This window comes from Cebus imitator, unplaced genomic scaffold (assembly GCF_001604975.1).
Source record: "Cebus imitator isolate Cc_AM_T3 unplaced genomic scaffold, Cebus_imitator-1.0 Scaffold294, whole genome shotgun sequence".
Taxonomy (NCBI): Eukaryota; Metazoa; Chordata; class Mammalia; order Primates; family Cebidae; genus Cebus; species Cebus imitator.
In genome coordinates, this window is record NW_016107609.1 from 2,228,429 (window position 1) to 2,243,757 (window position 15,329).

Genomic DNA, 15,329 nt, shown 5'->3' on the forward strand with positions numbered 1-15,329 from the left:
CTTCTTTCTTTCTTTCTTTTCTTTCCTTCCTTCCTTCCTTCCTTCCTTCCTTCCTTTCCTCTTTCTTTTTCTTTCTTTCTTTCTCTTTCTCTTTCTTTCCTTGCTTTTTTTTTTCTTTCTCTCTTTCTCTCGCTCTTTCTCTTTGATGGATCTTGCTCTGTTGCCCAGGCTGGAGTGCAGTGGATTGATCTTGGTTCACTGCAACGGCTTGATCTTGGTTCACTGCAACCTCTGCCTCCAGGGCTCAAGTGATTCTCCTGTCTCAGCCTCCCAAGCAGCTGGGATTACAGGTGCCCAACCCATGCCTGGCTAATTTTTGTATTTTTAGTAGAGATGGGGTTTCACCATGTTGGCCAAGCTGGTCTTGAACTCCTAACCTTGTGATCTACCCACCTCAACCTCCCAAAGTGCTGGGACTACAGGCATGAGCCGTCACTGCCAGCCTCATTTGTGCTTTCTGTGGTGATCATTGATAGGCAAAATCACAGTCTTAGGATTAGTGACCCTATAGATTTGTGTTCTGCAGCCTCAATTATTTCCTTAAGATATCCCAGCAGCACTTGTGTTTTCCTTAGTTAACACTCTCCTGAAATGTGAGTGGTATTCCAGACATTTCTCTCTTTCCTCAGACCTTTAATGCTGCCATCTTTTCTCTCTGGCAGCAAGTAGCTGTGTCTTCTACTCTGTGGGGAACATGAAAACGCCACAAAATACTTGCCACTAAATATGCTGTCAGTCTTCCACCTTCTCTTTTCCCAAGGCAAATAGGCAACCTGTGCTGGAGTCCTAGCCCTACCTGCCTCCTTCTGGATATTCCCTATGTGGATTATCCCTGCTGGCCATTGCATCCATCTCTTCCACTTTCCCTCATTCATACATTGCAAGAGTAAATACAAGGCCTTTGATGCCTATACCATCTGGTTCTTTGTTTCCTCTCTGACCTATCTGTGGTATACCTATACTTAGAGAAAAAGAAGGAAGGATATTTGGGTAGAATAATGAGAAAGCGGCTTGAGCTAAAATGAGTAAGAAAACCTCAAGAGTAAAAATGGAGAACATGATGAAATAAACTTAAACATAGCCTTATGTCCCCTACCCAGACTTGGGGGGCAGTAGGGAGCATATTACACTCTTACCTGAGCAAATGAAGGTTAATTGTTAGAACTACCAGATTATACCATTATAATTTCTTACATAGAATTATATGTCTGATTGTCATATTTTGATATTTGTGTTCTATTCCAGTTTTTTGAAAACAAGTAAAACATAAAACTTTATCTATAAACTGGTATTCCTCAAGTGTATTCTGTAGAAAAGTAGCTTGGGGACTGGGTTTGGGAAATACAGAATTAAATCTTTAATGTGTGGAAGTGCCTTGTGAATTTCTAGGAACAGATAGCCAGTGTGGGGTTTTCCATCCTTATGACCATGGATCCCTTTTCTTGCCCATCTTTCTCACCCCTTTTCCTAATGTATATCATCTGTCCCAAGGAAAATAGTTTGAGAAATGCTAAAAAGACACAAGTAAATATGAAGTACTAAAGAAAATATAAAGAAAAATCAAGTTGCATGGTGTACAGTAATATGATTAGTAAGAATTTTTTATTCCCTTTCAGTTTGCATGCTTTTCTGAGTCTATGCATTTTAAAGATAGCAAATGATTTTTTAAAAATGAAAAAAGGTTATTTTGACTAATTATACTTTGAAGGGAATAAACTATTTTGTAAATAAGCATAGGAGAGTTTTAGTGTGACTAAAATCTTTTCTAATACCAGAGGCTATGATGTTATGTATTTTAAGGTTTTTATTAGGATTGACCTGAATTTTTGTTATTTGAGTTATGTTTTCTTATCTTTTTTTCCAGTGGCAGTCGATTAGGAGGCCTGGTTACAGTGTTGTGCTTCTTTTTCAATCATGGAGAGGTAGGTAATCAAAAACTATTCTCAGAATTACTCCGGGAAATACAGTTTTCTTCTTTAAATTTAATCTATAATGGCATTCTTTAAATGTTTGATCTTATTTTGATTCAAAATTTAAACACTAGCATTCACTTTAACTTTTCATGACCATTATGCTTTTTATGTGATATAAGGCTTAGTAATTTGATGAAATAGTGGAGTCTGTATAAATTTAAATTTTTTTTTTTTTTTTTTTTTTTGAGGCAGGGTCTCTCTTTTTGTTGCCCAGTGTGGAGTGCAGTGGTATGATCATAGTTCACTACAGCCTCAAACTCCTGGGCTCAAGTGATATTCCTGTCTCAGATTCCAGAATAGCTGGGACTACAGATGCTTATCACCACACTCAGCTAATTTTTAAAAATTTTTATAGAGATGGGATCTTATTATTTTGCCCAGGCCAGTCTCAAATTCCTGTCCTCAAGCGATCCTCCTGCCTTGGTCTCCAAAAGTGTTGGGATTACAGGTGTAAGCCACCACGTTTAGTCTCAAGTATCAATTCTTTGTATAATGTTAAAACTGTGAAAGCTCATGTTTTAGGAATAATAGAAGTAAGCTGGTAATCAGTATAACTTTCTTTTGTGGGGATAACTTTTTGTTGCAGGAGCTAGACAGTATATTCTTATTTCAATGCATTAACATTTGATATTTTAAGTACTTTTTGCAAAATATTTGAGCATTTCTTGCAAAAAGTACTCAAGGGCTTTCTAAAGAGAACAACATTGTAAAGAATATAGACTCTGGATCCAGGTTATGCAGGTTCAAATTCTGACTGCCATTTAGTGTCTGTGTGACCTGAGCAAGTAATTTAATCTCTCGTTGCTTTAGTTTCCTTTTTGTAAATGGAAATAATGACGTTACCTACCTCATAGGATTATTGCAGAGACTAAATGTATTCATATGTGTAAATGCCTAGAACAATGTTTAGCACATGTTAGCTGCTGTATAGTTGTTAGCTTGTATTATTACTGTTACTTAGTTTAAATTCTAATATAAATTCAGGGTATCAATGATTTCTTTTTTCTGGATTAATCATAGTTGTAAATGAATTTCTAGTAATACATCACTGTCTAGATTTCTTTCATGGTAAATTTTGTTTGAGGGAGAAAAGAATAAAGGTCAACTGGCTTTATATGAAGTGACTTTGTCCTTCCATGCATGTTATACACTCAGCGCCTGCAGTATTTGAATATGCATGTTTTTTTTTTTTGTTTTTTGTTTTTTTTTTTTTTAGGACGGAGTTTCGCTCTTGTTACCCAGGCTGGAGTGCAATGGCGTGATCTCGGCTCACCGCAACCTCTGCCTCCTGGGTTCAGGCAATTCTCCTGCCTCAGCCTCCTGAGTAGCTGGGATTACAGGCACACACCACCATGCCCAGCTAATTTTTTGTATTTTTTTTAGAAGAGACGGGGTTTCACCATGTTGACCAGGATGGTCGTGATCTCTTGACCTCGTGATCCACCCTCCTCGGCCTCCCAAAGTGCTGGGATTACAGGCGTGAGCCACCGCGCCCAGCTGAATATGCATGTTTTACCATGTGCTGTAAGAGTTGTCATCTCCAAGCATGATACAGAGTCAATGCTGGACTTCTTTTTAGTCAGCAAGTTACTAATGGATATTTTGCTAATATGGTATTAGTATTTAGAATCCCAGAAATGTAAAGCTAGAGTATTTGACAACTGGTTGCAACATGACATCAGTTAATTGGTGTGGTATGTGTTTAAAAAAAAAAAAAGATGTAGCTTTTCCTGACTGTGGATCCAGCACATTGTGATGGTGTGGATGATGAAACACTTTAAAATTTTTTTTGTTTTGAGACGGAGTTTCATTCTTGTTACCCAGGCTGGAGTGCAATGGGCTATCTGGGCTCACCGCAACCTCTGCCTCCTGGGTTCAATCACTTCTCCTGCATCAGCCTCCCAAGTAGCTGGGACTACAGGTGTGCGCCACCATGCCCAGCTAATTTTTGTATTTTTTTTTTTAGTAGAGATGGGGTGTCACCATGTTGACCAGGATGGTCTCGATTTCTTGATGTTGTGATCCACCCGCCTCAGCCTCCCAAAGTGCTGGGATTATAAGCGTGAGCCATCACGCCCGGTCCACTTTAAAACTTTTAACCACAGATTCTGTGAGCATGACCTAAGAAATGGGGAAATAAACATTTAATAATGGAAGAAAGAAGCATTGTGTGTTAGCAATAAGGTGTTAGAGGAAAGCGATTATTCAAAATTTTGGAACCTAGACCACTAGGAAGACCACTGTTTGTAAAGTGCAAAGGTCTGTTGTGCTACCCTCTGTGTATACAAAGTTTTTTAATTCTTAGTTTTGTATTTTCTTATAATTTTGATACTCATATGGCATGAACATCTTCCTTACAAAGTTTTTTTAAATTCCAACAATGGATTTCAGACTATTCAGTTGTCTTTTCAGGCTGATGAATTGTCTTTTTGATACTTTTCAGCTACTTGGTGTAGCTGAAAAGGATGCTTAGACATCGCTTTTTTAGGAAAAGATAAAGTGAATGTCACTAGAATTAGAATTTTGGTTTTACCGAAATAGTCTAGATAATTTTACTTACATGTAAAATTACATGTGAAAATACAGATAGTTTTTGGGTAGAAAAGTGACCTTTTTGTGTCATATTAACATTGAGACTATAAACTGCACGTTTGGGTAAAATATTGGTGAGAACTCAATGTATTTTGGTTTTCAGGTAATGAGATTTTCAGGCTTTATTTTTTCTGATTTTTAAGTATATACTTCCTCTATGGACAAAAATATCTACTCTAGTAGTACCTATTTGTGTATTTAGTGGGCTTTTATAGGGCATTACTCACTGGAAATGCTAGTTACTAATTGGGTTACTAATTGATACCTTACTTTCTTAGGAGAGTTACTTTGATCTTACGAGGGATTGGTTTATGTTACAGAGAATAGTTGCGAATTGTTACTTGGGTTTAAGTTCTATTTCCATTATTTAGTTTCCTCTGTACTAAATGCGTTTTTTACTTTTAAAAAATTTTTTTTTCCTCATATGGTTTACAAGGGAAAAATTTTGCCTGAACAAACTAGTTATAAAATGTGCAGCATGAATAGCTTGATTATTAAATAAATTATTTAAAACAGGAATTTAAAGCCTTTAAATCTGAAACTTGTGAAAGTTCAATAAAAGGGATCATAATAATGATCAGTAATATTGAGGATATACATTTTATAATCAAAACTATGCAGATACTTTCATTGATCAAGCTTCTTTAATATTCATTCCGTCACAATTGAGAATTTCTGCAAAGATGAAAGCTAGCAATTTCATTTTTCCTTTAAAATGTTTTCTTGTACAAGATGCACACAGTGTGTGTTGATGGTGCATGGTTTTGGTATGCTGATTGAAAAGCACATAGATGTGTATTAAGGAAAACCTGAATATAGTATTTTTCTCCAATTTTTTGACTGTTAGAAATTCTTTTTGTGAAATAGGATTGTTTAGCTTTTTCATGGTAAGATAAAAAAAGTTATTACTAAGCAAGATTGATGCTGTTTTATGTAAAATATGCTCACATATATAAAGATGTGCACATATGAAGAGGAAATTCCCTACTTTGTATTTTTTAAAAATAGATACTTTTTAAAAAAGCAATTCAGAGTAAATGGAAGGATTGCCTTGAGGTTCATGTCTAATTAACCCATTTTTGTGACCCACAATGTGTTTCTGACCCATATTTCTTATTTTTTGCAATGAACTCTGAGATTAAACTATAAACATACATGTTCCTAATTATTGACATAGTTATGCCATTTATATAAGATTTGGAAAAGAATTCTTAGAATACTTTGAAAACAATCTCATTAATCCTTATAATATTCTTATAGGGTAGATACATAGTAAATATCCCAATATCATAAAAATGGAAGCACTAAAACATTAAGTGATTGGCTCAAGGTTACCCAGGAGGGAGATGATTTTATTTATTTAAATTTTTAAAAATTTATTTATTTTAACTCACAAATAATTGTATACAATGTGATGTTTAGATTTATGTATACATTGTAGAAAGATTCAGTCAAGCAAATTAACATATCTATTCCCTCACCAGCTTGGCATTTTTTTCATATCTATTCCCTCACCAACTTAGCATTTTTTGTGGTGAGAATGCTAAAAATCTCAAAATTTCAGCAATTTTGAAGTATGCAGTACATTATTATTAACTGTATTCACCAAACAGCAATAGGCCATTAAAACATACTCCTCCTGCCTAACTTGGTACTATGTCTTTGGGTCAGCATCACCCCTTTACCCATCTCTCCCTTAAGCCTCTGGTAACTGCTTTCTGTTCTCTGTTTCTATGAGATTGACTCTTAGATTCCACATATAATTGAGATCATAGTATTTGCCTTCCTGTGTTTGGTTTATTTCACTTAGTATAGTATCTTCTATTTCCATTCATCGTGTCTCAAATGACATAATCTTCTTTTTTTAAGGCTATGTCATATTCCATTGCATATGTAAAGCACATTTTCTTTATTCATTAATCTCTTGATGGACACTTAGGGTTGCTTCCATATCTTGGCTATTGTGAATAATGCTGCAGTCAATATGGGAGTGCAGATATCTCTGACATACTGATTTTAGTCCCTTTGGATATATACTCTGAAGTAGGATTGCCAGTTCTATTAACATGGTTTTCTAGAATGACTGTATAAATTTACACTCGCATCAGCAGTGTGCAAGAGTTGCCTTTTTTCCACATCCTGTCTAGCACGTATCATGTGTCTTTTTTGATAATATTGATTCTAACAGGTGTGGGTTGATATCTCATTGTGGTTTTAATTTGAATTTCCTCTATGATTTGAGAAGCTGAGCATTTTTTTCATATATCTGTTAGCCATTTATATCTTTCCTTTTGAGGAGTGACTTCAGATTTGTTGCCCATTTTAAAAATTGTTTTCTTGATATTATTTGAGTACCTTAGATATTTTGAATATTGGTTTTTTTTTATCAGAGGTATGGTTTGCAGATATTTTCTCCCAATCCATGGGTTGACTCTACACTCTGTTAATTATATCCTTTGCTGTGCAGAAGCATTTTAGTGTGATGCAATTTTAATGGGCTATTTTTGCTTTCCTTGCCTGTGCTTTTGCAGTCTTATCCAAGAAATCATTACCCAGATCAATATTGCAGATCTTTTTGCAGAGAGAGAGGATTACAAGTTTCCTGATTCCCCATTAATCTCTTCAAACACGAAACTCTTAGGTAGGGGAGTAGCATTTCAAAAAAGACATCCCTATAATTTATCTTTTGCAAATGAAAGGTGCAGAGACCTTTTCTTGACAATTTATGGACCTCTTTGTTTTTCTTTCATTCTTTCTCCCTTTCTTTCCAGTGTTGGTAAGGTTTTGGACTGCTCTACATCCAGTACTTTTCAATGCTTGAGATGTGTAAGTAAAACAAAGACTGCTATCCTTGAGGACAATCATGTGAATGTGGGATAATCTTCTGCCTTAAAGCAGGAGAATAATTGGCTTATTTGGGCAGCAGCAAGGAGGAGCAGAGAGTAATAGCAGATAAGGTCAGACAGCTAATAATGGGAGGTGGGATAGAGTGGGAGCAGATTTCTGTATGTCATTGTAGGGTCTGTTTGGAGTGAATGGAATGCCACTGGAAAATGATGAGCATTAGAGTGAGATGATTTACGTGAATTTGGGAACTAGTGTAAGTACAAGATGTATAATTTAATGAAGGCTATTCACTGGTATGTCTGTGGGTTTGTGAACTTGTTGATTAAACTTACAGTAACTTGAGAAGTTCAGTAAAAACAGTGTTAATCTTAGCAGCGTATCTGCTGATGTAAATTTGAAAAGCAGTCTGCAGTAGAAAAGCAGCCTACAACATCTTTTATGACCTTGCCCCAGCTGGATTTCTGGTTTTGTCTCACATCACTCTTCAGGCTACCTTTGTTTGTTTTGCTTCAGCCTTGTTGGCCCTTCTTTCTCCAGTCCCCGGAAGGTACTATTTCTTTTCCCTCCTCAAGGCCTTTGCCCATGCTCTTTTCCTATGCCTTGTATACTGCCCCACTCATCTCGACCTGTGCCTAATTAATTCCTAGTCATCCTTAACAACTGGGCATTTCACTTTGCATCTCAATGGTGTTCTTAATTTCTTCCTGCAGATCTATATTTCTATCTGGCATAATTTCTCTTCAGTTTTAAGAATTTTATTTAGCATTGTGATAAAGATCTGCCAATAAGTCCCTTAGTTTTTGTCTGTCTAAAAATGTTATCTTGCCTTCATTTTTTCAAGTATCTGTTTGGTTAATAAGAATTATAGGTTGGTAGCTTCACCTTTCAGCACTTTAAAGATGCCATTTCATTGTCTTCTGGCTTCCACCATTTGATTAGAAGTCAGCCATAATTCTTATTGCTGTTCTTCTGAGTGTAATGTGCCTTTTCTCTGGTTGTTCAAAGATTTTCATTAATATTTGGTTTTTGTTGGTTTGATGGTAGTGAACCTAGACGTGCTTTGTGCATTGAACACTTTTGTTTTGTGTGTTGGTTTTTATTTTTAATCAGTTTTGGAAAATTTCTAGCTAATTTCTTTTTTTAAAATACTTTATTTTCCCCATTCTTCTCTCTTCTCCTTTGAGGAGTCTAATTACTTGTATGTTCAGCTTTTTAAAAATACTGTCTCACAGACTAAACTCTGTTTCTCTTTTTCCCCATTTTTTTTCTCTCTCTATTCCTCCCTTTTGGTATTTTTTCCTGCCATGTCTAGGAGTTGATGGATGCTTTATTCCGATGCATGAAGTCTGCAATTATCTTTATCTGGTAAACTTTTCCCCTCCCTCCCTCTCTCCCATGCTCCCTTCCTCTCTCCCTTCCTCCCTCCCTTTTTGCCTTCATTTCTTCCCTCCTTCCCTCCCTCCCTCTCTCTTTCCTTTTCTTCCTTCATTTATTCTTAGAATTTACATTTTTTCCTAGAGCGTCCATTTTTTTGTTGAAATTTCCTGTCTCTTCATTCATCTTACTAATATTTTCCTATACATTTTAAAATCTAATAATTGTAGTTATTTTAAAGTCTGTTTTCTAATGCCAACAGCTACATTATCTGGGACTTTAACTCCATTGACTGTTTTTTCCCCGTGATTATGGGTCATATTGTCTTGCTACTTTGCATATCTCATAGCTTTTTATTTTATGCAAGATGATTTCTGTAAAAGAATGATAAAGGGTGAACTAGATAATCATTTTTGCCTCAATTTGCCTAGAAAGGAACGTCTTCTTTTATGTCAAGCACGTAGGAAGAGGCACAGAATTGGGATCTCACATGAAGCCCTGCCAAGCAGGCCAGTAGTATAGTATAGTTTTAATTTGTTTTAGTTTACTTCAAGTTGCAAGTGAATTACAGTGATCTCCTTTTTCTTTTTTTAATCCCCAACTTTCCAGGTGCTCAACTCAGAGGATGATTCCTTTGATCGTAACCACTCTTTACATTGGGAAGGGGTTAGTTTTCAGTTTTTTAGTTATTTTTAATCCATCTCCAGATTCAGCTGTGGCAAGGCCCTGGAACCTAAACCTAAGCACTGTGCGAGATTGTGATCTTGCTCTCTGAGCTCTGACTCTCCCCTACTCCTCTTTGCCAGATTCATGTGTGTGTGTGTGTGTGTGTGTGTCCGTCCCCATCCCAGGTTGTGGGTGGGGTAGCTTTCACAAAAAATACTCATTTTTGTGTTTGTAGCTTTTTCAGGTTCTTGTTTATATTGTTAGAAGTTGTTTGGTTTCAGCAAAGACTCTCTGCCTATGGCAGGTCCTTACCTAAATTATGCAGTTGTTCCCAGGTGTGACAGCAGAGCTGTTTTATATCTTGGCTTGGACTATATCTAGTTCCACTGTAAATCTGGTACTAAAAAGGCAGTACAAGAAAAGTGCATTTTTCTCTACTGTTGTTTATTTTCTCCAGCTTTTTATTTTGAACAAATTTAAACTTACAGAAATGCTCTAGATTCACTTTCATTTACCAGTTTTAATATTTTGACAGGTTTGCTGTCTCTCTTATACAAACACTGACACAGACATTTTTCTAATCCCGTTGAAAATGAGTTGCAGACATGATGTATCTCACCCCTAAATACTTTAGTGTATATTGCCTAAAAGCAGGGACATTCTCCTACATAATCATAATACTGTTATCATACATGAGAAATTTAACACCAATAATTATGCAATATCTTAATATAGTCCATATTCTCATTTTCATTGCTTATTCTTTTTGATGCTTTTATTTTGGATCCAGAATCTGAGTTGTCGTTTAGAAAAGTTTATCTCGAACAGTTTCTCTTTTTTTTGTTTTTTTCATGGCATTAACATTTTTGAGGAGTCTATTTTGTAGTGGTCTGATTAATTTGGATTTGTCTGGCTGTTTCCTCAATAATAGATTCAGATTTTTATTTTATTTTATTCTGAGACAGAGCCTCACTTGGTTGCCCAGGCTAGAATGCAGTGGCACCATTTTGGCTCACTGTAGCCTCTGCCTCCCAGGTTGAAGCGATTCTCATACCTCAGCCTCATGAGTAGCTGGGACTACAGGTTTGTGCTACCATGCCCGGCTTATTTTTATATTTTTATTAGAGACGGGGTTTCACCATGTTGACCAGGTTGGTCTTGAACTCCTGACCTCAAGTAATCTGTCTGCCTCTGCCTTCCAAAGTGTTGGGATTACAGGTGTAAGCTATCACGCCCAGCCAGATTAGACATTTTAATGAAGAGTATGGCATATATGATGTTGTATTACATCTTATTCTTTGCATTACATCTGGAGGCATATAAGACCAATTTGTTTCATTATTGGTTTACTAAGTTAAATCACATGGTTAAGGTGGTGTCTGTCACATTTCTCTATTATAAAGATGCCCCTTTTCCTTTTAATGAATAAGTGAAATGTGGGATGATACTTTGAGAAACCATGAATATCCTCTTCCCCTATAACATTTACCAACTGATTATGCGTCCATTGATGATCCTTGCCAGAATTAGTTATTACATTAGCCCTTGCAAATGGTAATTTTCCAATTCTGCCATTTCATCTATATTTAATGGTGTTCTATAAAGACAAATCCCCTCTCCTGCCATTTTCTTTTACTATATATGCATAGGTTCTTTTTTTTACTTATTCAATGTTTTACAATCCATCGCAATTCTTTTTGATGTTCCCATTGTTACAAATTTGGCCAATAGTAGTTTCTCCACATTTTAATGATATATAATTTTCATACATTAAGATTTGCATATTTTAACTGCTCAGTGGATTTTTATATTTATATATAATCTTGTATCCAGGAACTAGGTCAATGTATAGACTATTTCAAGCCCTCAAATAGGCTTACCTCTGTTCCTGTGCAATCTGTATCCGCCCCCATCCTTCAAAACAGGTAGCCGCCCTCCTATCTCTATCACTATTGATTAGTTTTGCCTATTTGGGGTTTTCATATAAGTGGAGTCATACTTTCTTGTGTCTGATGTCTTTTTGTCAACATGTGTCTGTGATATGTATCCACATTGTTTTCCAAAGTGCTTGTACTGGTTTTCACTCCCACTGACAATGTGCAAGAATTCCAGTTTCTTCTATCAATACATCCTTGTCAGTGCTTGACATTGGCAGTCCTCCTAATTATGGTCATTCTGAGTGAAATGATATCTTCTTATGGGTTTAATTTGCATTTTCCTCATGAGTAATGATATTGAGCACTTTTTAATATGGCTTATCTGATTTAGATAGTCTCTTTTGTTTGATACCTAAGTCTTTACCCGTTAAAAAAATACTTGGGTTATTTCCTTTATTCATATATGGGAACTCTTTGTCAATTCTGTGGGATTCTTTGTAGAATATATGTTCTGCAAGTACCTTCTCACCACTCATGACCTGCCTTTTCATCGTTGTGGGTTTTGTGATTTTTATCTTGTACACAGATCTTTTTGGATTTTTTTGATGAAGAAGTTCTTACTTATTATGAAGTTCTATTTATCGGTCTCTTATGTTTAGTCCTTTTTGTGTCTGATTAAAAAATCTTTGCCTACTGTAGGTCATAAAGATTTTCTCATATTTTAGAAACTTTAAGAAAATATAAGGGAAAATCTTGGTGTAGATTTCACATTTTTGTTTATAATATGTCTAGAATCTTGTGTACAGTATGAAATAGGTTCAAGATTCTTTCCTCCCCTGCCCCACCCCAAATAGGATGTCCAATTAACCTAGTACCATTTGTTAAAAAGGAAGTTCTTTCCTTGCTGAATTGTGGTGGGCTTTGTGTCATAAATTAAGTGACTGTATGTTTTTGGATTTGTTTCTACACTCTCAATTACATTGTTTGTCTGTTTGTCTTCAAACCAGTATCATACTGCCTTAAATTCTGTAACTTTATAAGTTTGATATCTCATAGTGAAGATCTCCAACCTTGTTCTTCCTCAGCATTGCCGTAGCTATTCCAGGTCCTTTGTGTTTCCCTATAAATTTTAGAATCGGCTTGTCACTACTCCCCCCTCTTTCAACACATAAACATGCTGCTGGTTGTGTATGGATCTCTGGATCAATTTAGAGAGAATGGACATCCTGAATATACTAAATCCTTCAATCCATAAACATAGATTTATATTCATCTCTTTTAATTTCTCTCAGCAATGTTTTATGTTTTCCACATATTTTATTAATCTCTAGACATTTTATGATTTTGATACTATTTTCTGCCCTTTTAATATATCTCATTGGTGTCTGAACGCTTCAAACACCAAAAAGATTCCAGAAACAAATTATTCTGTAATGCACACAAAATAATTTCAGAGTTACTACACTAATGTCATTATCAATAACAAACCTACAAAGTATGGTTCAGTATTTCTCTAGTTATTTTTCTCCTAAGAGTATATTCTACTAAGGCAGTGTAGTCAGTATAAAAGTTAAACAATTCGAAGTAACCTGAATTATTTTTATTTCTCCACATTGTATTATCATTTTGGTAGTGCAATTTGAATCATTTGTTTCTGTTTTTAGTTCTGTTGCCTTTATATCTTGACAAATGCTTTCATTTTGTAGTCATAATTTGGTTATGTTGATAACTTTGAGAAGTGTAGTCTATAACCACGTGATAAAGGTAGTAGAGTCGGTATTGATAACATCTTGCTGGATATATTTTCTATTTTAGATGAGTAAGCAATGGTCAAGTTTGAGTCATTGCAACAATGGATGGAGACATGGGAGTATTCTCACTGTTTTTTTGACAAAATGGGCTGCTTTCACAGAGGTTTTTTGTAAATTTAGGACAGGATATACTGATATCTTAGATTTTCAGAGACAAACAGATCGATGTTTTCTCTCATACAACCAGCAGAAATCTTTATAAAGAAAGTAAAGTTTAAAATAGCATTTACATATCACTGACACATTAAACCCTGTGTGAGCCAAAATTATATTATACATTCAGATTGAAATATATAACTGATTAATTGAGCAGCTTATCAGTACAGGCTGTGCATCTGTAATCTGAAAACCTGAAGTCTGAAATACACCAAAGTCCAAAACTTTTTGAGTACCAACATGACCTTCAAAGGAAATTTTCATTGGGGATTTTCAGATTTTGTTTTTTTGGATTATAGGCGCTCAATCAGTAAGGAAAATGCAAATATTCCAAAATTTGAAAAAATCAAAAATCCAAAACACTTCTGTTCTCAGCATTTTGGTTAAGAAATACTCCATCCATGTATGGTACAAAAATAGACCAAAACTTCAAGAAAGCAACTGGCTTACTCATTATCAAGATATAGTACCCTAAGTTGCACAAAACCTACTCCAAGCTAAAGATCTTCCTAAACAATGGAACTGCCCTAAGTAATGTCATACAGAAGATGTTCAAGCCATGTCTCTTAAACCTAGCATTTTTATGGTTACTCTGTGGATAGCAGGATTATTAACAGCTGTAACATTCTCTGAAGAGAGGTAGCCCAACCTTCATGGTACCAGCAATCTTTTAAGGAAGCACTCATAAATATAGTGTTTAAAACATTATTATAGTTAATATTAAAACAATATAAAGCAATAGTATAATCAGTATAGAAAAGCAGCAGTTAGAGGTGGGTAATTTGTTTTAAACCTAAACTTTATAATAACGGGTTAGGATTGATCCAGCAAATAGCAACTCTAGTAAAAACTCTTGGAATAAATCTTAAACATGATCTATTTGATACTAACCATTTTATAACTAACCAGTCAGTTATACTTCTATTTATTTTGAAGTTATAAAAATAAATCCATTAGATAGTGCTGTATTTCCAATATTATAAGTTAATAGTTTCAAAATAGAGATTGGAAAATTAAGCTGTCTTGAGAGACCTTAGTTATTGATTCTTGAGTAAATGATTAAAAAATATTAAGCAGAAAATGAAAACCTGTTGTTATCAGCATATACACAGTATTATGTTATACAATAAAATAAGTGTTATGAAATGTGTGCTAAAATTATATACTAGGTGATAGCAGTTTATTCAGCATAAGATTTTTATTGAATTTATTTTCACAATAAATGGATTTCTTGTAGGGACAACAGACATTTATATATCCCTTTTGAAACAGTTTACATGTATATTTCCTCTAATTCTCAAATTTCAAAATAATGCCTTTAAAAAAGCATTGGCATTTTAAACTGTCACACTATTTTTTATTTTACATTTAAAATTAAAGATAAAGAAAAAATATTTACTTGTTGAAACTTAAGGCATGACTAAACCAAATCTGTTCACTATTTTCAAATTATATGGGGTCATCTGGATGGCAATTATATTTGTACCAGATCTAGTAAAGCACATGGTGTTACTGGAGAAATAATAGAAAGTACTTTCAGGGACATTTGAATTCATGTACTCAGAATTTGGGACGGAAAAGACCTTGCTCTTCATTACAGTCCTGTTACTCAGTTTTCTTGTCCCTGCTTTCAAAGGATGTTAATTCAGTTTTGGTGAACTGAGTGATTTCAGCTATTAAATGAAATGAATTTCTGAGAGATGATAACATCATTCAGATTTGGATAACAGATATGGGGAAACAGTCTGTATGAAGAAAATTCTCAAGTTGTATATTACATAGTTTGAATACTTGTTTGAATAGTTGTTTTTGAACAGATAATGATGGCTTTACAAATTTTGGTCACACAGGCATACTTCAGAGATATTGCAGGTTTTTGTTGCACTGTATTCCAGACCACTGCAATAAAGTGAATATTGTAATAAATCAAGTCATACAATTTTTTTGGTTTTCTAGTGCATACAGAACTTATGTTTACACTATACTATAGTCTATTAAGTGTGAAATAGCTTTATGTCTAAAAAACAATGTAC

At 34.8% G+C, this 15,329-nt stretch overlaps 1 protein-coding gene across 1 annotated transcript in view; it reads left to right on the forward strand.

Annotated features, from left to right (window-relative positions):
* DPY19L1 (dpy-19 like C-mannosyltransferase 1) overlaps positions 1-15,329 on the forward strand; it is a 122,320-nt gene that overhangs the window by 47,418 nt on the left and 59,573 nt on the right. The window contains exon 7 of the mRNA XM_017502227.2: positions 1,865-1,922. Within this exon, the coding sequence (XP_017357716.1) occupies positions 1,865-1,922 (58 nt within the window). The remainder of the gene's footprint in view (positions 1-1,864; positions 1,923-15,329) is intronic.